This window comes from Antennarius striatus, chromosome 6, assembly GCF_040054535.1.
Source record: "Antennarius striatus isolate MH-2024 chromosome 6, ASM4005453v1, whole genome shotgun sequence".
Taxonomy (NCBI): domain Eukaryota; kingdom Metazoa; phylum Chordata; class Actinopteri; order Lophiiformes; family Antennariidae; genus Antennarius; species Antennarius striatus.
In genome coordinates this window covers 21642210-21663554 of record NC_090781.1, presented here as the reverse complement: position 1 = coordinate 21663554, position 21345 = coordinate 21642210, and the positions used below count along the sequence as shown (strand labels likewise).

At 40.6% G+C, this 21345-nt stretch overlaps 2 protein-coding genes across 2 annotated transcripts; both read left to right on the top strand.

Moving 5' to 3' along the window:
* Positions 1–1934: 1934 nt before the first annotated feature.
* On the top strand, positions 1935–6677 carry LOC137596518 (matrix metalloproteinase-20-like). Its single transcript, XM_068317132.1, has 10 exons — positions 1935–2045; positions 2399–2637; positions 3245–3393; positions 3618–3743; positions 3830–3988; positions 4210–4381; positions 4830–4963; positions 5055–5211; positions 6158–6261; positions 6577–6677. The coding sequence occupies exons 1-10, from the start codon at positions 1935–1937 to the stop codon at positions 6675–6677; spliced, it is 1452 nt and encodes a 483-aa protein (XP_068173233.1).
* Positions 6678–7239: 562 nt separating this feature from the next.
* tbrg1 (transforming growth factor beta regulator 1) lies at positions 7240–21301 on the top strand. The gene is made up of 37 exons (XM_068316520.1): positions 7240–7377; positions 7872–8119; positions 8205–8353; positions 8494–8619; positions 8695–8856; positions 8940–9051; positions 9132–9274; positions 9469–9625; positions 9710–9813; positions 9991–10058; positions 12245–12412; positions 12560–12676; positions 12802–12929; positions 12997–13145; positions 13390–13515; positions 14020–14181; positions 14324–14504; positions 14592–14722; positions 14813–14978; positions 15090–15193; positions 15502–15597; positions 16436–16449; positions 16835–16911; positions 17146–17271; positions 17620–17665; positions 17766–17848; positions 17979–18015; positions 18346–18408; positions 18817–19059; positions 19138–19208; positions 19307–19548; positions 19632–19768; positions 19918–20064; positions 20141–20238; positions 20320–20430; positions 20655–20800; positions 21000–21301. The coding sequence occupies exons 1-37, from the start codon at positions 7240–7242 to the stop codon at positions 21083–21085; spliced, it is 4662 nt and encodes a 1553-aa protein (XP_068172621.1). The 3' UTR covers positions 21086–21301.
* The last annotated feature ends 44 nt before the right edge of the window (positions 21302–21345 follow it).

Sequence of the window (21345 nt, the reverse complement as noted above, 5' to 3'; positions counted from 1 at the left end):
GCGCTCCTGACTCACACCAGGGGAAGTCAGCAGTCAGGGGGATTTTTGCTGATATTTTAAAATGTCGCTGACAAACAAACAAACACACACACACACACACACATGGAAACAAGTCTGCCCTGTCCCCGCTGACTTTATTCAAACAGACTTGACCTCTTCATAACGGTGTCTGTCCCAGATTATTGGGACAACACACTGCCTGCCACACTGAAGTTTGTCTTTACTACACAGATATTTTTTCAGATGATGAAAAAATGTGTGTAGGTTACCTGGATAGAAGATGGGTAGGTGGATGATGAAGGTCACATTATCAACCTGTTTGCTTGGGGTTTGTTTTTATTCAATAAGAGCTGCTCTTATCTGAGGAAAAATAAATATCTACAAATTGTGCAAGGATAAACCCATATAAACATACAAATTGAATTTGCATACCTTGATTTTAAAATTTGTCCTGTTGAATATCACATCTTTATGTCATTGCAACAGTTTGCATCTTTATTAACTGATTTATATACATTGCAACTGTTTTTTTCTCGTTTTATTATTTTTAGGGGAATATTTTATTATTTCATGTACCTAAAAATAATTGTAATATGATCTTGTCTGTACAGTTTTGTTCGTCCCTGTGATAACGGGTCTACTGGCACTAGAGGGCGCTAAAGTCAAATTAAACCTACATCTTGCTTTAGAGGAGGTGTTTTTTGGTCCTAATGGTGCCACTTTACACTACACTAAATGGATCGATCAATCAATGAGTCAATCAATCAACTTTTATTTATGAAGCGCTTAATCACGTCAACAGACATTTCAAAGCGCTTAAACAGTCAGATAAAGCCAACAGAACCCTCAAGAGCAAGCATAAGCGACAACAGCAGGGGAAAAACTCCCTCATTGAGGAAGAAACTCTGGTCAGGACCCAGACTCTGGTGGGCGGTCATCCGCCTTGACCAGCTGAGTGGAAGAGAAATACAATTAATGAATTTAAGAATTTTCAGCTGCTTTTATTTTTGATAAATCATAGGTCCGAATGAACATTCCTGCCAGGTTCTCCTGACTCTGAAACATCGGTACATACATTAAATACTTGAGCTAAACCTGCAATTCATTATTGTTTTGATTGTCTTTTTTAGCTTTTTGTTCTGCCTTAGCTTCTATTTCTATATCATCAGGAGTTTAGGCGGAAAAGTGTTGTAGCTCCAAACTAAATTCTGTCGTCACCTCTTCATAAAATTTCATTAATTTGTCTGTAGTCAGACTGTAAACCCATAAAAATATTAATTTAACAAAATAACACAGAGTCCTCCTGAAAATCCTTGCAGAAGAATGCCATTGGTCCTGTAATTGTAGCCACACCACCCTCCCCAAAAGCGACCTGGCTGACCGACTTTCTTGAGGCCTTGAATACCACTCATGCAATTAAGTTTCCCTTTCGGCAAACACACTCATTAAAAGTGCGTGCTGCTAAAATGAGAAAAGATTGAACTTTGATGGGGTTATTTTGGGGAGGGCTTGCAGAAAGCGTGGTGCTGCGCTGTCACCAGCCGACGGCATTCCTCTACAGCTGCAGTGGAAACCGTTTGGTCAAAATCACACCTGACAGGAATATCAGCATGGATCTACTCAACTTACTCATAGTAGTAGAAATAATATATAAATCATAACTGAATGTATTCCCCCTCTGAATTTGCATTTCATTTGACTAATATACCCTTTTCAAGTCGATGTGGAGAAAATGCCATTAAAATTGTCCCTTCAATGTCCCTTCAAACCCCTCCCTGACTCCACAGTGCCGCCTGAGGCTTCCCTTGACCTTACCTGTGGCGTGAGTCACGACGACCATTTAAAAAGCTTCCTCATTAAGCAGCGTGTCCATTTCCACGAGCTCCAACTGGGCCACTACCATCCATGTAGTGTTAATCTGTCAGACGCGTGTCATGCTGCTCTCCTGCTGGGTCGTGGTCTCCCTCTTGACCGGTTTGTGTTTTCCAGCGTCTGCTCAGAGCCCTCCTTCCACAGAACCACAGGTGGACTTGAAGCTGGCTGCTGTAAGTCGGTAATTGCATGAACTGCATTACAAATGTTTGAGGCTGGACCGTGACTTTTGAGAAAGGTTTTCATTGAGAGCTGCTGCATAGATCAGATTTATTCTCCCTCTTCATGGGATTGTCCATGATTGTTTCATTTATTAGGGGACTAAAGGTGACTAATCCTCCTGCACTCAGAGTCCCTCTGGATGTTATGTTCTTGTTTAGGTTCTTTCAGCATTTCAGTTTCTCCCCCATTTTTAAACGTGTGCTTGTTTTTCTTTAATAAGAATTGGTTGCCAAACTCTGGTGGGATCATTTACCTCGTATATTTCACAAAACCCATTTAATGCAGATCTGGAATCTGCTCGTAGGACTACCTGCAGCGCTACTACAACCTGCACAAAGAGCCAGCGGTGCGTTTGAAGCGGAGCTCGCCTCCCTTCACCTACAACTTGAAGGACATGCAGATGTTCTTTGGGCTGCGTGCGACAGGTGAGCTGGACTCCGACACCCTGGAGGTGATGAAGAGCCCTCGCTGTGGCGTCCCAGATGTGGAAGAATACAGCCACATCCAGAGGACACGATGGAACAAGAACGTCATCACGTACAGGTATCTATGTGGACTTAATGGTATGTAATGATCACCTATACCTTATTTACTTTAAAGAGGTCTAGAATTATAGTCTGAGCAATAAGGAGATATCTGACCTTGACTAAACTTCTGTGTTACGTTAGAGTTGTCCTTAAAAAGCCAACCCAGGCAATGAGGGACGCATACAAGGCTGCAGGCAATGAAAGCTTCAGCAGAAATTGGGAATAACAACTTTTACAAATCTTATAGCTCAGGGGTTTTTCAGGGACTCCCAAAGTAATTGAGGGTTTGTTAAAGTGCTAAATTCCCTATATGCTTGAATTTATATCACGCTGTCTTCTTATCCAGGACTGCTTGAGGCATATCTGGGTTAGATGTGGAGCCAATGTATAATTAGGTTGAAGCACAGAAAGCCAGCTGTGGGGTTGTTGTTTAAATGTGACATTTAATGCTAAGCAGGCTGTGCAGCCATTGATTACATGTTTATGCTGCGTTTCTAATATGAATGGTGATCATGCCTCCATTCCTCATGCTATCATTAATCCATACATATCAGATTTGTGGTATGCTCTGTCTTGATCTTCGTGCAAACTAACATCCTGACATGCACTCACTGGTTTTGCAGCATCGGCAGGTACACCAGAGATTTGCCTCGCCGCACTGTGGATTTGCTGGTTGAGTCAGCGTTCAGAGTTTGGGCCGGAGCCAGCAGTCTAACGTTTGTCAGGTCACCCACCCGCAACGCTGACATCATGGTGGAGTTTGTGACCAACGGTGAGTTTGTCTTTCTGCTTCATGCAGAAGACGGATGGAAGATAATGGGAAATGGACTATATGTGAGAAAATCCAATCCCGTGTGGAGCTTCGGTGGTGATTTAAGTGCAAACTCAGGCGGAGTCATTACACAGGCTGTTAAAGAGGCCTAGAATTTTATTTTGCAATAAATTGGTTTTCAATGTGGTTTATGGGTCGTGTTTGTTCTGGATTGTATCATAAAGAACATGGAGACTTTTACCCATTCGACGGACCCAGAGGAACACTGGCACACGCCTTCGGGCCGGGGTCGGGCATCGGCGGGGATACGCATTTTGATGACGACGAGCGCTGGACCGCAGGAGAAACAGGTGCTGAACTGAATTCTCCACACTGATCCTAAAGAAATCTACAAATGTTGGTATCACCTGGGCACTTTTTCTTTGTTTTGTTGCAGGTTTTAATCTATTTGTTGTAGCTGCACATGAATTCGGTCATGCTCTGGGCTTGAAGCACTCAAGAAACCCAGAGTCACTGATGTATCCAACCTACAAGTCCTCCCATCGAGCCTACCTTTTATCCAGGGAAGACGTAGCAAACATCAACGCACTTTACAGTAAATTTCTGTCATTTATGTGAAAGTATTATGCATGAAGTGGTACATACTTTGTGATTCGACCTGAAGCTGTTTGGGTTCATCGTTCAACACTGTTTTGCTGTTAAACTCCAGAATACGTTGTGTGCTAAACTAAACTGAACTCCACTTCCCACATGACATGGTAGTGGATTCAAGAATGAGTTCTTAATGCTGGGGTGTGTTTAAACGGTGTGTGTCAGGTCCAGTAAGAAGTCATCCAGATTATTTTCTGAGGCGTGGCTGGAGCTCTCGGTTTAACCCCTGGGTGTCAAGATCGCTGTTCCCTCAGCCCATGAGAGATAAATGCCAACCAGACCTGACATTTGACGCTGTGTCCATTCTTGGGGACGCCACCTTGTTTTTCAGAAAAAAGTATGTCAGTGATTTTTTTTTCTTCCTTTTTTAATTCAATTCAATTAAAAACATTTTTTTTGTCCCCAAGGGGCAATTGAAGGAACATAAAGCAATGCTGGTACAAAGAACTAAATACACACTAAATACACAATAAACAGATATGTACAATATAAAAAGGTATGTGCAATGGGGGAATAAATATGTGAAGATAATATAAAAATCGTAAAACTATTATCCTTCTGTTCACAGCTTTCATTCATGAGAGGTTTTATTCCATTTCAGAAAAAGCTCAATATTAGAAGTCAAGTCACTGGATCTCCTATCTTCTTGTGATCTTAACATTTATTTTAAAGATGTCTAAATAGTATTGGTTAGATCAAAAGATCTTGATTAGAATTTGTATTTTGCAATAAATGAGAGGACTGTTTTAAATTAATTAAATTGTAATATGTTTATTTCCTACCAGACATCTCTGGATTAAACATAAAAATCAGGAAGGTTTCCAAGAAGGTCCCATCGTCAACTTCATGCCCAAAATAAAAACCAGCATCGATGCTGCCTTCTGGGTTCCTCATAGATCCAGAGCGTACCTCATTCACAGTAACCTCTGTCAATCGACCATTAAATTATTTTGCCTGTCATCTAACGAACGATAGAAAGCTTCTCTCCTTTTTTCACCCTATGTGGACAGAATCCATGTTCTGGACCGTTAGAGGCTCTCTCAAGAGGGGAAGGCACCGCGCCCTGTGCCACTTTGGGTTTCCAGCTGGGGTGCAGGATGTTGATGCGGCGGTGCATGTTGTGGAAACAGGACGCACCCTCTTCTTTATGCATGATGTTTACTGGAGGTAACACAACAAACCCACAACTGCTGTCATGTTGCAGCCACTTAATGACTCAAACTGAAGTTCATTCATGAAAATTGGTCACTTTGATTTTTTGAAATTGTTGGAAAACACTCAGAATTCGTGTTTGTCTAGATCCACGGTAAATGTTTTCTACCAGTTTTAGTGCAAATTTTTACTTCTTAAAATAAACTAAGTCTTGTGGAAATTGGTTCCAAAATTCTTTTTGTAATTAGAGAAAATGTGAATAAGTGTTCAACCTATTTTGTGCTCTTGTGAGTCTGATTCTTCATTCATGATCCACACAAATATTTAATGCTTCTTTCCTGGCAACCAAATCAAACTACAAGCTGTGATGATCTCTGTCATATCTGTCATATCTGCTTTGCCTTATTCATGCACGACTGGTTTTGTCTTTTATTTACTGGTTTTCATTTCATCTACTTTGCTCTCTGCACAAACGAATACTGATCAACACTGTGACGGGGCTACACTGCAGTGAAGACACTTAAGTACCCAGAACAGGAAGTCGCTTGCTAAATTAGGTTCAGGTGAAACAAATGATTGAATGGGCGTGGGCGTGAACAACGGGGAGTTCTGGACACCGATTGGCTAAACACCAATCGAGACAATCACGGATAACAAGACCAGGTGCAATGAACCCAGAATATGACAGTAAAACAAAACCAGAAATTTACATGAAATGAAAACCAATAAACAAAACAGATATTGCAGACACAGATTATCATACCAACAAATTAAAAGAGGAAAACCACCTCCTTGTCCTGGTATTTATCATGACCTGCCTTTAGGCTAAATGCTACCTTTTAAAGTGCTGCAGCATAACAGAGGTTTCATGACATGACCACAAAGATTTGTCTCACCTTTGAAAGAGGAAAAGATGATTGTGAATCACGGCTAACAAGTTTTTAAAAAATTGTTTTTCTAGTTACAATGAAAATCGAAGGGTCATGGATTTGGGTTATCCAAAAAACATTAGCGACGACTTTCCCGGCATCGATGCCGCCATAAATGCAGCTCTTCATCGAGACGGTGAGCTGATGGTGGAATTACTGTTAGCATTTGTTAAGTTGTTTAGTTAAATTTCATTCAAATGTAAACAACAATCAGATCAGGGTGTAGATTTAGTGGCTTTTCTAACTTGTGTGGTTGTTCGTAGCACAGGAATGCCAATTAAGATGCAGTGACTCGTGGTTTACCTGTGAATTAAACTGCACCATTTTACCCGCTTTCATGTGATCTGCTGTCAGTTGAACTGTGAAAGTGAAAACATAGCAGGTATTTAAGTTCATTAAACGGCATAAAACACTTACCGGTAACAATGTTTGCTCATTTTCCTCATCTCAGGTTTCATCTACTTCTTTGTGGGACTGCATGTCTACAAATACGACTACGCCCAGAAACATGTTGTCGGGGTTGAGAAAGCTAATTCCTGGCTTGGGTGTTGAAATCCTGCAAATAAATAAATACGCAACAAGGAAACTACCTAAAAAAAATGCCCTGAAACCACCCGATGAGAAATCCCTCAGCTTCTTTCCTTCAGAAAGACGTTTCAGTTATCAGTTGTCATAATTTGTCAGAATAAAGAATTACTTGAACGTCATAATATTTGTGGGTTTTATTTGTACCCCAGCCTGAATTAAAACCATCCTATATTTCTGCGGTGGAGTCTGGCATCCTGAGATGATGGTGGATCAGTGTAAATAAGGTTTGCCTCGCTAACGGCTGCAGGCTTTGACTTGAATCCACAGTTTCCAACAACAACAACAACACTTCAGGCTTCTGGTTTCAGTTCTACAAACACATTGCACACATTTATTTCACCATTGCAGACTGGAAGCCCAGACATGGTATCTAGATGTTTCATTGGGAGGCTTTTAACCGCAAACGCTCCAGAAAATTGAGGCAGGTAGACGCAGCTGTAAATTCCAGGATTGTGCGCTTTCGGGCCATGTGATTTCCCAACCACCAGGGAATACTCCCCTATAAAAAATGTGAAGCCTGTTGGGAATGTACATTTTAAACATGGAGCTGTTCTGGCCGTGGATAACTGTTTTGGGCTCTCTGATGATGACGGCTGGAATCTCGTGGACTCGACCGATCGATCAGGATCGGAGGCCGACGCACGAGGATGAAGAGCTGGCAGAGGTTTGTGTGATATGAATAATATTTTATAAAGAGTTTATGTGCAATTGATTTGTTCTTTTATAAATTGCCTGCACGTGATTTTTTTCTTATAGTGCAAACATCTGTTGGTCTTTTCCAAATGCATTTGATTTGAAAAGAAATCTTTTAACACTACTCACATTGGTCACAGGATATGAGGTATATAAACTAATAAGAACAGTGTTATGCCAGTGTTAATTCTTTCATTTAATTTATTACTGCAACATCTTCTTCTCAAGCTTCTTTTCTCTCTTGCTTCCCTCTTTACTGTTAACATGTATAAATCTTGATTTTTCCAGGATTCATAAAATCTGTTTCCTTCTTTAAGTTGACTACAATTAAATGAGTGTTATTTTAATGAAAAGTGCTCACTTCACTAAAATATCAAGGCGAGATTCCAATATCCTAGAGATAAACAAGTATATGGGGTTATCAGCAGATATGTACAAGAATTACAAACTGCCCTTCAACAACAGGGCTACCTCAGAAGGTTTTACAACCTGAGCTCTGGAGGCAAAGCGTCCAGAAGAAGGATCCGGTCCATATCAGGCATGGAGGACAAAATCAGAGAGATGCAACACTTCTTTGGTCTGAGAGAGACGGGACTTCTGGATCCCGAGACCCTGAAGATGATGAAGAAACCCAGATGTGGTGTTCCAGATGTGGAAAACTACAGCTTCTACCCTGGAAAGCCAAGATGGAAGAACCCCAGCCTCACGTACACGTGAGATGCTTTGTGTCGACTTACAAATACATGTTTTTATTGTTGTGTGTCGTCAGTTTCACGTTTTGTCCATCTCTTGTTACAGGATTGCGAAATACACCCCGGATCTGAAGAGGGAAGACGTGGAGAAGTCGCTTCATTCGGCCTTGAAGATGTGGAGTGATGCAGCACCGCTGAGGTTCACCAGAGTCAACCATAACAAAGCTGATGTAGTTTTCACCTTCGTCCGCAGAAGTAAATCTCAACACCGCTAGAAAAGAATCCCTCATTTGGTTAAGTTACTGAAAAAGAGATGCAAACATAGAAAGTAAGGTTTGTTCTAAATCCTGTCAAATCCCAAAGAAGAGGAATATGAAGAGTCTTTGCTTTTGCAGCGCATGGAGACTATTTCCCCTTTGATGGACCCCGGGGTGTTTTGGCTCATGCCTTTAATCCAGGAGATGGTATAGGAGGAGACGTGCACTTTGATGAGGATGAAACCTGGACGGTGGGGAGGAAGGGTCAGTCAGAAAACATGAGTTATTTAGAACAAGCTAAGAATCAGAAACAAACAACTGTGTGTTTTTCCCTCTTAGGTTACAGCCTGTTCGCTGTAGCCACTCATGAGATCGGCCACTCGTTGGGTTTGTCCCACTCCAGAGACCCGTCTGCAATCATGTACCCCACATACAGGCAGCAGAGCAGTTCGCAGTATTCCCTCTCCAAAGATGATGTACTTGGAATTCGAGCGCTGTACGGTGAGGAACATATAAGTGAAACAGAAATAGAATGATCAGAATTATGCAATGCAATGTTGTATTTAAGCCATTCTGTTTCACAGGAAACCCTACAAGGAAAGCGGAAACACAGCCAAACTCCAACAAGTGTGACCCCAACTTTTCTTTCGATGCAGCGCTTTTGGTTGGAAGCGAGATTGTTTTCTTTCAAAATGGGTAAAGGTGCTTTAAACTGATTGTAATAGGAGATGTTTGTTTGAGCTGCCGCTCAGTCGGCTTATCTGGTCAAAACACAGGCACATGTGGCTGAGGACGACACAGGCGACGTACTGGAACCGACTGAGAGAAAGCTCCAGCAGCATTTATTTACCCGGCATCACCTCTAACATCGACGCTGCCTATGACATCCCCGCCAAAGGCGCAGCGTTCATATTCACCGGTAGAGTAATGGGCAGTCTGCTGAGCATCAATTAGATGTTGTCAGCATGACAGGGATGGATTTCATGTAGGCCAACACAATGCTGCACCCAAATTACACCCTTGTGCAACTTAAGTGTTCACGCAAGAGGCTCATTGATTTTGGCATTGTTTGTGGCGCGCTGCTGCTGCTGAGACACGGCTGTGTTTTTCCAGGTCATAAGTACTGGGTGGTTCAAAAGCTTAAGACTAAAAGTCAAGCTGGTTCCATCTACGAGTTTGGCTTCCCCTCCAGAGTCAGGCAGGTGGACGCCGCCGTGCACATTAGTGAGCATGGGAAAACTGTCTTCTTCGTAGGAGATGTTTATTACAGGTAACTTATTACAGGTAAGAAAATGAAGGCTGCATTTTTTTTAATCGGCTTCATCTAAATGTCAACATTTTCATTTCATCACAGGTACGATGAGCGCAGGAGGAGGATGGACCCCGGCTTCCCCAGACCCATCCAGAAAGACTGGCCAGGAATACCCAGGAGCGTCAACGCTGCCTTCAAGCTACACGGTAAGACAGGAAGAGACTGTGGACCTGGAACGGAAGTTGTGGTGTCTTCTTCCTACTGATGCCAAGCAATTAGGCAGTGAGGGTTTACACCCTTGGAAGCAAACAGAAAGTCTCCTCGCACAATTAAAGTTCTGTCATTTCATCTCAAACACTTCATGGATGATGTTCTGTTCACAGGTAGCATCTTCCTCTTCAGCGGGACAAAATCCTATCAGTTCGACTTCAGACAAAAACGGGTGGCGAAAGTTATTACAGCAAATTCTTGGCTTGGATGTTGATAATAATTATTTCAAGGCTTTTTGAACATATATGTGTGGAAATCTTGTGTTCTGGTGTTCCTATGGGGCGCAGTGGCCCTTCTGCATGTTAGAAGAATGTAAATTGGGATAAGTAAACGTCAAGCAGAAAATACTTTTAAGATTTCCGATCTTAAAATGCACATTTTAGTTCAACTCTGCTTCTTAAATGTTACATCTTTTTTATGTAATTTATAGTATCTTAATAAAATAATGTTTACTGTGTTGTACAAATGAATGTGTAAAAACAGGATGTATTTCATTAAGTTTAATAAAATGTTTTGTTCATGTCAGATCTGTTGTGTCATGCTTGCTCTCCAGAACAGTGGTCCAATTAAATTGTCATTAATAGTAAATTAAATAAAACAAACCTCAGCTGAAAAAATCCCCCATTGTAAGTAAAAATCTTCTACTTAACATAAATTCAAATTGAAAATGATAAATACTAAAAAAAAAAAAAATCAAATTAAAAAAACCAACTTGAAGAATAGAATGATGCCTGTTAGTGTTAGATTACAGTATTATATATTTAAGAGGATTCTTATTCTTAAATACAAAATGTGATGGTAAACAGAATCTCAGTCATACTTGCATCAGTTACTTTATGTGCTGCTGGTTTGTATAATTTACTATGAACCATTTTTTATTTACTCCAATAATATAAAGTTGACTAAAATAATTTTTGTGCAGGAATTCCACATATCACATACCCTGTATCAATATTTACACACAGTATTATTAAAAGAATTTGTGGTCATATGTAATTTCTCTGTGGAAAATCTTTTTTTTCTACAACAAATTACAACAAAACTGTAATGGGGCTCACCTCCACATGCAGGAGCATCTCACTTCTCCCTGAAGAAGAGCTTGAACAGGCGGTGGTCATGAGTAGTGCATAATTGTGTGGCTGTAGTGATGTGTATCACCACCAAAATCAACGTGTCCAAAAAACGTAACAAAATCCATTCAAGCAAACAAACTAAAATTAAATAATAAAAGTAAAACTGATGTTTTTCACTAAAACTGTTTTTCACTTCTGATGCAGGGCCGTACTTTTCGTCATTATGCAGACAGTTTCCTGATATTGTCATTAGACTAACAGATATAACAGCTGGCAGGTTGTCGGTCACATGTGGATGTAGGTTCTGGTTTTTCTGTGATTTGGAACCCGAGTCGCTCCAGGAACGGATGGAATGAAACTTCAACAGTTTAAGTTGACCTTGTCTCCCCCTAACGGCGATACTTGATAATTGCAGTCTCAATCGGGGGGTCGTAAACATGTAAACATGAGACCACTGCTCCCAGTGGCCTCATGTTTACTCACTGAACTGGACGTTTATTCATTCTTCACTAAAACCTCATATTTATCTTGATGGCTTTGCACTTTTTCTTTGCATTTCTCTATGTTTCACTTCAAATAAAGGAAATTACACTCAACTAAACTAGCTCTTTATTATTCAGATGATGTAAAATATGAATGAATTAATGTTTTTTTTACTCTGTACATTTTGTACAATGAAGTAAAACAACAAAATAGACTGAACAGAAAAACAAACAAGACCATTGAAAGTAAACAAAACAACAATAACAATAGTCAAACCAATGACTCCCACATGTCCAAAAAGGAGTAGGGTGAAGCATAATCTTATTTAAACCTACCCCCTCTCAACTAGTTAATCAATAATCAGTAATCATCAATCATATATAGTTATACATAAATATTTGCAAAAACAGAAAAAGAATAAATTAAACATTTATATTTACAAAAAAGTAAGTACTGAAAAAAAAGTAGTGTACATAAACAAATACGTAAATCATTTCAGAAAACACCTGATTGTTAAAGTCCTTCTTCAATCCTGTACCTATTGAAAACCATGTTTTTGTACCGCTTTTTAAACTGGGTAATACTTGAAAAACATGCATCAACTGTACACACATGCAACAAATGACAGCAATATATTAGACGGTCAATCTTAAAATGTAAAAGTGTCTTGTTAAAGAAAAGGAGAGCACATCTTAAATTGGTGAGTTTACATTTATCGAATCATTGACTCCCTGTGTTATCAGACGAGTTGCTGTTTACTCCCCTTCCCCCTTAAACATTTGGCCACACATGAGGACACTGCATGCTCTGATTCAGTTCTCATCAGGTTGTCAAAAGGATTGGACAGTGGATGGGAAGACGTTTCAACAAGATGTCTTGGGATAATTTTTGGATTGTGCTGCTGGGTTGTTTGGCTGTGGGTCATGCAGCTCCTACCATCGCCCCCACGGTCTCACCAGAGGATACAGATCTGGCTGAGGTAGTGAAGTGTGAGGTTCAGAGAATTATTTTGAACATGTGAACCAACAATGTGAATGCATTTACAGCCGCTTGAAATTCAGATTGTCTTGACAGCAAGCGTGTGCAGAATAAAATACTGAATTGATCTGTCCTCTCCTGATATCAGGGATACCTGTCCCAGTTTTACGCTGATAGTGGAACGAGAAACACATCTCTGCGGAGCATCATTCGGCACTCCTTCAGCCTGGATCTACAGTCCATGCAGACCTTTTTTGGATTGGAGGTAATTAAACCAAATGGAATTTTCTCCCATGCTTATCCTAGCCTACATGATTCACTTGGAAATTATGGGACAAACTAAATCATGTTCATGTTTTTCAAACTTTGACATCATAATCTCAACACAAGGTGACCGGTACCTTGAACAACGAGACTCTTGAGGCGATGAAAGCACCGAGGTGTGGCGTGTCGGATATCAGCCGATACGGACACTTCGCAGGAAGACCCAAGTGGCAGAAAAGGCTCATTACATACAGGTAACTGTTAGCAGCATGCTAACATCATCATGTAATTGGTTTTCATTGGTTTTCTTACTATAAACAGGATCACTATGTACACTCCGGATCTGACCCGGAGTCAGGTGGACTTAACCATCGCGCAGGCCTTTCAGCTCTACAGTGATGTCATCCCACTGGACTTCAAGCAGATCCACACTGGAACAGCCGACATCATGATCCTCTTCAAAGGCGGACGTGAGTCTGGATGAAACAAGAGGTTTATTAACCAACCCTAAACTTCAAGTAGCGTATAAAATAAGTCTGGTGTGATGGTGACTAGCAGATCTCCAAAGCCCACCCAAGGGACACGATGACAGTAATGGTGGTGTCTGATTTTAAAAGCATTTTAAGCAAACATATTTAAATCAGTCAGGTTATTTATTTGTTTAGTTTGACTCTAAAACTATGGATTTCAGTTATCGTCTGCATCACTTTGCAGATCACGGGGACTTTTACCCTTTTGATGGGAAAGGGGGAGTTTTGGCCCACGCAAACTCTCCTGGACGTAATCAGGGAGGAGATACACACTTTGATGATGATGAAACATGGACTCTCACCCAAAGAGGTAAATATACACAACCCTGTCCAGCACACATCGGAAGAATCAATACATACAGTTACCAGGGGGGTTTTCCAGGCTTTTCTGATTTATTATTTCTACTTTATTTTAATTACCAATGTTACGGTCGCTCAATCTTTGTTATGTGTTTGTATTTACTTTTTTCTTTTCAATGCGTTCATGTAGCTGACCCTTTAATCCAAAGTCACTTACAGAATGTACATCTGAACAATAAATATCCGTGCTAATCACATTAATATTAAGATTAAAAGAGGTTTTCAGATTATTTTGTCAATTTAGAATTTAAAAATAATAATAAATTGAATCTCCAAAAACAAGACTACTGTATACATAAATAACAAACATTTTATATTAACCCCTTATTATATAGCTACTATATATTTTAATTCTTTGATCTTTTCTTGAATGCTGTAATTTCCTAAAGTTGCAAATACAAATGTATCACGTATCAACTCAAAAAATGTCTGACTGGATTTCATTTCATTGTAGGAGTGAATCTGCTGCTGGTGGCGGCACATGAGTTTGGCCACGCTCTGGGTCTGGATCACTCCAGGGACAAACAAGCACTAATGTTCCCCACTTATCAGTATGTCAACACAAGAGGATACAAACTCCCAGACGATGACAGGCGTGGAGTTCAAGCACTTTATGGTAAACAAAAACACCACATCCCTCATGACCTTGATGAATCCCCAAGTGAACTTTCAAATCTGACTTGAACATGAATGAATGACTGACAATACAGATGCAGAAACATTATTTGGGTCACTTTTGATTTCAATCCACTTTTCAGGCAGCCGCACACCAGTGCCAACAACAAAACCTGACCCAAATCCCGAACCAGAACCAGATGAACCCACAGAGGATCCAAACACTGACCCCCTGCCAAACCCTGGGAATGAGCAGTGCAGCCGCGATCTGGTGTTTGATGCTGCAACCTCTCTCAGAGGAGATTTGTACTTCTTCAAAAATGGGTACTTTTTAAATACATGATGCTCATCTGTTTATGGCGGATATAATGAAATGCACCAGTTTACATTTCATTTAAAATTCTTCTTTAGATACTATTGGAGAAGGAGCTCATCGTTCCAAGGAATCCGTCTCATTAAAGTTAGTAATAAATGGTCCCGAATCCAGTATGTCGATGCTGCGTATGAAGTCCGACACAAGGATGTGGTGTATCTTTTTGAAGGTAATGTCCATGGAGTTGCGAGGTCAATTCAAATTTTGTAGCACTGCATACTCAATTTGAACACTGCAACTTCCAAATGTTTCTTCACAGGTCGTCAATACTGGGGAATAAAAGCGTATGCAAAGACAATAATGCCAGGCTATCCAAAGCCTCTCACCAGCCTTGGCCTCCCATCTTCAGTCAGTAAGGTGGATGCGGCTGTTTACGTGTCAGCTACTAGAAAAACACTCATATTTGTGAATGACCAGTACTGGAGGTGCGTCTTAGCCATGATCAACCATTTGTTTTTTTATCATTTACATACCTGGCCTCAAGCAGATATGAACACAGAACACTGTGGTAATCATTGGACTATATTCTCTTGCAGCTATGATGAGATCAGAAACCAGATGGATCGTGGATACCCCCGACTGATTACTTGGGATTTCCCTGGCATTGGCTCCAAAGTAGATGCAGCCTTTGAGAACTATGGTGAGGAATATTAAACATTAACAACTCATTTAGCGCAAATGGAGAGCTTAGTAGTATTTTTATTTTTATCAAAAGAATTAGATGACGAAAAAAATATCAATGCTCTCGTGTTATTCCATGAAGCTAAAGCCAGACAGCTTAGTTTAAGAATGGGAGATACCTCATTCTGTCCAGATCACATGGGGTACAATTTAAAAAAACACATTTAATACTTTTAAAAATGTGTAAATTACCATATGTAAAAACTTAAAAGTTGTCTAAAGTACAACTGTAGATTTATATATAATCTGGAGTGTTTTCTTCCACAGGTTATCTGTATTTCTCCTCTGGCTCTCGACAGAGTGAGTTCTTTCTGCCGTTGAGGAGAGTGATCCGTACGCTTCTCAACTACGGCTGGCTCGACTGCTACTGAAAACAGTCCACCTCCAGAAAACATATCCCAACATAAATCGCATGAATAAAAATCAGTTCTCACAGAGACCAGTAGTCTCAGTAGGTCAGAAGTTATCACTCAATCAATTCTGTAAATACTCTTTTGGTCTGCTTTGAAAATGTTTCTGTGTATTTTTTTTGTTTGGAAATTACAAAAAATAAAAAAATTTAAAAAATAAAGATATGTTAAAGGTTGTCCTTTAAACACACAAAAAGGTGAAAAATAGAATGTTAAAACAGTTACGCATGAGTTACCCTCTACATCCATCTCGCAGAAAGTTGGTATTAGTTGTGCTTGAACTGTTTTATCATGAAATGCTCCTGTCTTTTCTGCAATTTAAGAATTAGAATCACAGGACTTGTTTGATCAACTTCAGCCACATAAGAAAAAAAATTAGAAAAGAAAGACAGCTGTGTAATGAATAAATTAGGTTGCATAAATCCTGGGTGAGGCAAATGAGTGATCAAGTGCGATCAGCACAAAAGAAGAATGTGTAAAAGGATTGGTTTGTTAAAGTTGCAGCAGATTCCTTTACCATCTTGAATGCATTCAGTTAGAAAGATGGCTTTGCTGTTTTGGTCTTTGCACATTAAACATCCACACTGATGTTCGGACCAAATGCAGGTGATGCTGGTTGAAAAGTGCAGAGGAAAACAAAAAAATCTAGAGAAACACAGTGAATGAGTGTATTTCAGCTAAACATATAAATCAACAGCATTCCAGGACTATTGATGTGTTTAGAAACATGGTGAAATCTTAGTCATTTAAATTGATTTTATTTCTCTTACACAAGCTATGTGTACACAAAGGGTGGGCGGGGATGGTAAGGTCATAATTATTGAATAAATATATTTTTGGAATATAGGAGGCTATTACGTGGAAATATTTATCATGTAAATAAATATTTTTTGATTTGAGTAAATTTTAGTCCCTGATTTATTCTAATGATTGCGACATAATTTTGTTCGGGATTTTTTAGAGGATTTTATTTTGATAAACAGCGGAAACTAATACCGGAATATCCGGCTAGTGCGTCCATGAATAACGTCCGTATTCAGCTCATTTTTTTATTACGATATTGGCTTACGAAAATCGGTACGTGTATAATCTGAAAAAAATATTTATCTGCATGCAGCTATAATTACGTTTGCTGTAAGACCGCTAACGCTCCCATTAAATCAGTCCGTAGGTAAACAATATTATACAAGGTTCCGCTTGACGCACGGACACAAAAACAATCCGGGGTACGAACTGCAAGGAGTGGGTTAACTGCAGCGTCGTTGAGGTATTTTGTGTGTTTACTTAGAAAAGGTTAGCTAAACGTTACTTGTGATGGTTTTTTTTAATACACTATATGCTAATAGTTAAACAGCAGCAAGAAATTAGCAAGTGTGTGCTAGCCAAGACGGTATGTAGCTATCTGCGGGTTGTGACATTCTGTGTTGCTACGCTAGTTAAATGTATGGCGTTCCTGAAGGGAGGGGGATTGTCCCGTTAATGCTGACGTTTCTCTCGATAGGTCTCCTATGGAGTCACTCAACACATTCGAGTCAGAGATGGAGGCTGATGGACAGGGGAACTACTCTCTCTTTCCTGCTCTGGACAGCATTGCAAGTTTATCTGGGACCACAGAAACTCTGGACAGGTTGATGAAAATATTATCATAGGTTAGAGTCAGTAGAGTCTGTCTAAGGGTTACTACGTTCTGTTGAAAATTTAACACATCTATTTAGATTGTAGTCTGATTAATACAAAAACAAAGGGATGTTAGATCAGTGCCAACAATGTTAATGTCTTAAGTTTCTCAGGCGGTCCAAGTGCTTTTGTTGTCCTTCAAATGCTTTTTAAATAGACTTCCTTCTGCTGTAGCTACACTGTTCATGTCAATGTGGATGGATATGTGCTCTAGGTTTGATCGTCTAATAATTATAGTTACGGTGTAAATGAATAATGATGTTACACTGGATGACACTAAACATTTCAAATCATGCAGTGAAATCGCAGAGAAGCCGAACCTCACATGGCTTGATGCAGCACAGGTACCGGCCCATTTATTCGTCTATTATTCTTATTTTTATTAGAAAATACTTACAATTCTGAAGAAATATCTAAATGTTTTTCTCCTTCATTTTAATGAAGATTGTGTTGGAAGAAGCTGGACGCCCCATGCACATTAAGGAAATCAAACAGAGAATCATCGACCGGGGGCTGGTTCAGTCCAAGTAATTATTTTGCGTGTTATGCTAAGCTGAACAAAGACATTAAATTCCTATTTTATTAATTCCTGGTACAGTATAAGCCACATTTTCCCGCTTCTTCATGTAGATTATGCTCTTCTTCTTTCCTCCTTAGTGCCAAATCAAGTCTGGAGGCTGTTATGTACCGTGAGGTAAGGAGGGTGTTTATTTTTGGTGTATAACCTCCACCTCCATTTAGCATTACTGTGACTTATGTTGATTCAGTACATGCAGCCATTTGTGTTTCAATTATATTTTATTTTCCATCTCTCTGCATCCTGGCTCTTTAACTATTTCACAATTTCTTGAGAAAAGCGAGACACTTCTATGCTGTAATCTGTGCTCAGATGAAGATGACTAGGGCCTGCTGTAACTAATAATGGTGGAGTTAATCTCAGTTGACCCCCCCCCCCAGCTTTTTGGTAGTCAAATTTGTCTTTTCCAGCCCCATGCATCGGCCTCAGTCTCACATTATATTTCAGACACAAAAAGGCAGCAGGAGATTCAAGAGGATTGAAAACAGAAACGGAGTCTTTGCACTGCTGGTGAGTTTTGTGGGCCACAAATACGATTTTACACAAAACCAGAATATGAACTGAGATACGGCTTCAGCCTTTAATCGGATTGTCTGTTGAGGCGTCGCTATTCACACAAGATCCCAAACAAGTTCTGGCATAAAGCGTCAGACAATTTTTACCCTTGAGATACACTTTTAGTGGGATTTTTGAGGCATGGGTGACTCAAAAAAGAGACTGCTCTTTCTCAGAGTTAAAATAATCTCAATATCAGCTTCTGTAGGTTTCAAGTTCTCTTGCACATTCTGTTTTCAGTAAAATTCATTGTTTAAGTGTAAGTTCCATTTGGTCTGTATTCTCATCCATAACCCTGAAGGCAACACAAGCTTCAGCCTCAGGTTCTCCTGGTACACATGAACATATTTCTGTCTCTCTCAGACTGGTGAGGAGCGGCAGCAGGCCTTGCAGGCCTTCACGGCCCAGTCTTTCCTTGGGTCATCTCAGCAGAACTCCAGTTCCGGCTCTGGTTCTGGGTCAGGTTCATTGGCGCCTGCTTTCCCCTCTCCATCCAGTTCATCAGAGCATAAGCCAAAGATGAAGAGAGGGCAACGAAAAAACCAGAATGAAAAGTACCGACTGAAATACCTCAGACTGCGCAAAATGGCGCGTGCTATGATATTTGTGAGTAAGCCAGTGAATTCTTCTCAAGGCACGCTGGTTTCCTTGATGTTATAATTGACAAAGTGATTGTTCCCACAGGAGAATGCAGCTCTCTGTGACGAAGTTGCTCACTTAGAAGAGAAGTTTCTGAGAGCAAAAGAGGAGCGGAGGTGAGTGAGCATGTGTCAGTATTTTGGTGGCGTCCAGGTTCTTCTTCCATCCTAACATCCGATGATTCATTCACTTTCATCTGAATTTGAATTACCAGGTTTTTACTGAAGTCCCTGTTGCAGTATCAGTCTCTGTCAGATGGGGAGCTGCTGCCCACCACAAGCTCCAGCTCTCATCCACCCGCACCGCCTGTGGCATTAACCTCCACCTCTACGGGGCCCCCAGGCCTGTCTGGGGGCCACAGCTTAGCATCAGTGGTGTCAACAGAGGAAGACAGGCCTCTGAAAAAACCAAAGAAGGAGAGGAAAGAGCGAGGCAGGGAAAATGGAAAGGAGGAGTGTAAGTGCTGAATGAATGCAGATACACCCTGAGGAGATTTTTTTTTTAAATTTTATTTTAATCTTATTCCCCTGTTTCCTTAGTGACAAAGAAGATGTCTAGGAAAAGAAAGTTGGCAGACGGCTCTCGTAGGCTGGTGCAACCCATCCCTCTGGACTCGTCGGGACGTCCCGTCTTTCCCATCGTGCTGGGAGGTTTAACAGTCTACAGCCTGGGGGAGGTCAGCATCACCAGCACGGCATTATGTGATGTCCCCACTATAAGAAGACATCTACAGTGTATCTTTAAACTATCATTAGATCTCGGCTAAATAAACATGTTGATCTTGAAAATGTTTCTATATGCATTTTATTTCTGTCTGCGTTTCAGATCATCACAGACAGGATGTTGTTTCATGATGAGTGCGCCATCTACCCGGTGGGCTTCTGCAGCACGCGAGTCTTTGCCAGCATGAAAAACCCCGACCAGCAGTGTCTCTACACCTGTCAGATCAAGGATGGGGGAACAGGTCCACAGGTACACATGAATGGACGTTAATGGATTTGAATTGACTTTATCGACACATTAATTTAAACCCTGTTTTGTCCTTCAGTTTGAGATTGTACCTGAAGAGGACCCTCAGAATGCCATTGTGGCCTCCTCGGCCCTGACGTGCCATTCCAATCTCCTTAAAACCATTGCATCTGTCAGGTATCAGAGTTTACCCAGGAGGCTTGGATTGCATGTGGGTAGATCGTGTTTGTTGATTTCACTTTCACATCCTTCTCTTAGTTCAAAGTCCATGGCGCCCATCGTGCCATCAGGAGCCGACTTCTTCGGCTTCTCACACCCAACCATCCAGAACCTCATCCAGAGCTGTCCCGGGGCACGCAAGTGCTGCAAGTATGGTCACGTCTCTCACTGAATGCTCATTATCATGGCACAGCATACACATGACATCTATTAGATGATATGAGATGGAGATATCAGTTCACATTTCTATATTTGACCTTTGAGTAACAAAAACAAAGATAAAAGTCGGATTACGCTTCTCATTTACAGGACATGATTCACCTCATTTCCGATCACTTTGTAAATAAACACCCTTTCCCCACTCTTGTGTTTAGCTACCGTTGGATACGTTTTGAGGTGTGTCGTCCCGTCGACGGCCAGCTCCCTCACAGCCTCTCAGAAGATGACGCCTCAGTCAATTTTGAGGCGTACCAGAGACACCAGGGGTTTGAGGAGAACATCAAGACGGAGCACGTCACGGGTTGCTCATTTATTGATTTCCATGTTTGCAATGTTTGTTTAGCTTGAGTTACTGTAGCTTGGGTGTGTTGACATTGATGTACATACAGGTGACCACGTAGCATCAAGGATTAACTGCGATGCCAAGAAACAGCACGATACTTTATTTTGAGTGTTTTTATGACATCAGCGCTGACGGTAACTCTTCTCTTCTTCCTCAGGACCGCCGCAGTCTCCCAGCTCATCTCTTCAGCTCCACCTCTCCTCGTCAGCCATGAAGCCCTCCACCTCGTACTACAGCTCCTGATCCTAGAGACACTGCCAAAATAAAGGTTTCCATCCTTGTGAAGTTAAATTTTTGTTTTTTTCTTCCTGATTGAATAATTCAGGAAACGGGGGAATAAAGTAACTCAAAGTTATCTGTTGTGTGTCGTCTGACACAGTATATACTGTATATTTACGGTAATGTGCCAAGAACAATATCAATGCTTATTGATTACATGTGTGACTATATGTGTATAATACAGTTCTGGATGAGATGTTGTGTTCAACTTGTGTTTAAAATGT

What these genes read in the sequence shown, in the direction of transcription:
- LOC137596518 (XM_068317132.1), top strand. Translation starts at nt 1,935, where the DNA reads ATGCTGCTCTCCTGCTGGGTCGTGGTCTCCCTCTTGACCGGTTTGTGT. An exon ending in TGGACTTGAAGCTGGCTGCT is followed by an intron (nt 2,046 to 2,398) that starts GTAAGTCGGTAA and finishes ATCTGCTCGTAG; the next exon opens with GACTACCTGCAGCGCTACTA. An exon ending in CTGGACCGCAGGAGAAACAG is followed by an intron (nt 3,744 to 3,829) that starts GTGCTGAACTGA and finishes GTTTTGTTGCAG; the next exon opens with GTTTTAATCTATTTGTTGTA.
- tbrg1 (XM_068316520.1), top strand. Translation starts at nt 7,240, where the DNA reads ATGTACATTTTAAACATGGAGCTGTTCTGGCCGTGGATAACTGTTTTG. An exon ending in AGAGCAAAAGAGGAGCGGAG is followed by an intron (nt 19,209 to 19,306) that starts GTGAGTGAGCAT and finishes TTGAATTACCAG; the next exon opens with GTTTTTACTGAAGTCCCTGT. An exon ending in ATGGGGGAACAGGTCCACAG is followed by an intron (nt 20,065 to 20,140) that starts GTACACATGAAT and finishes TTTGTCCTTCAG; the next exon opens with TTTGAGATTGTACCTGAAGA.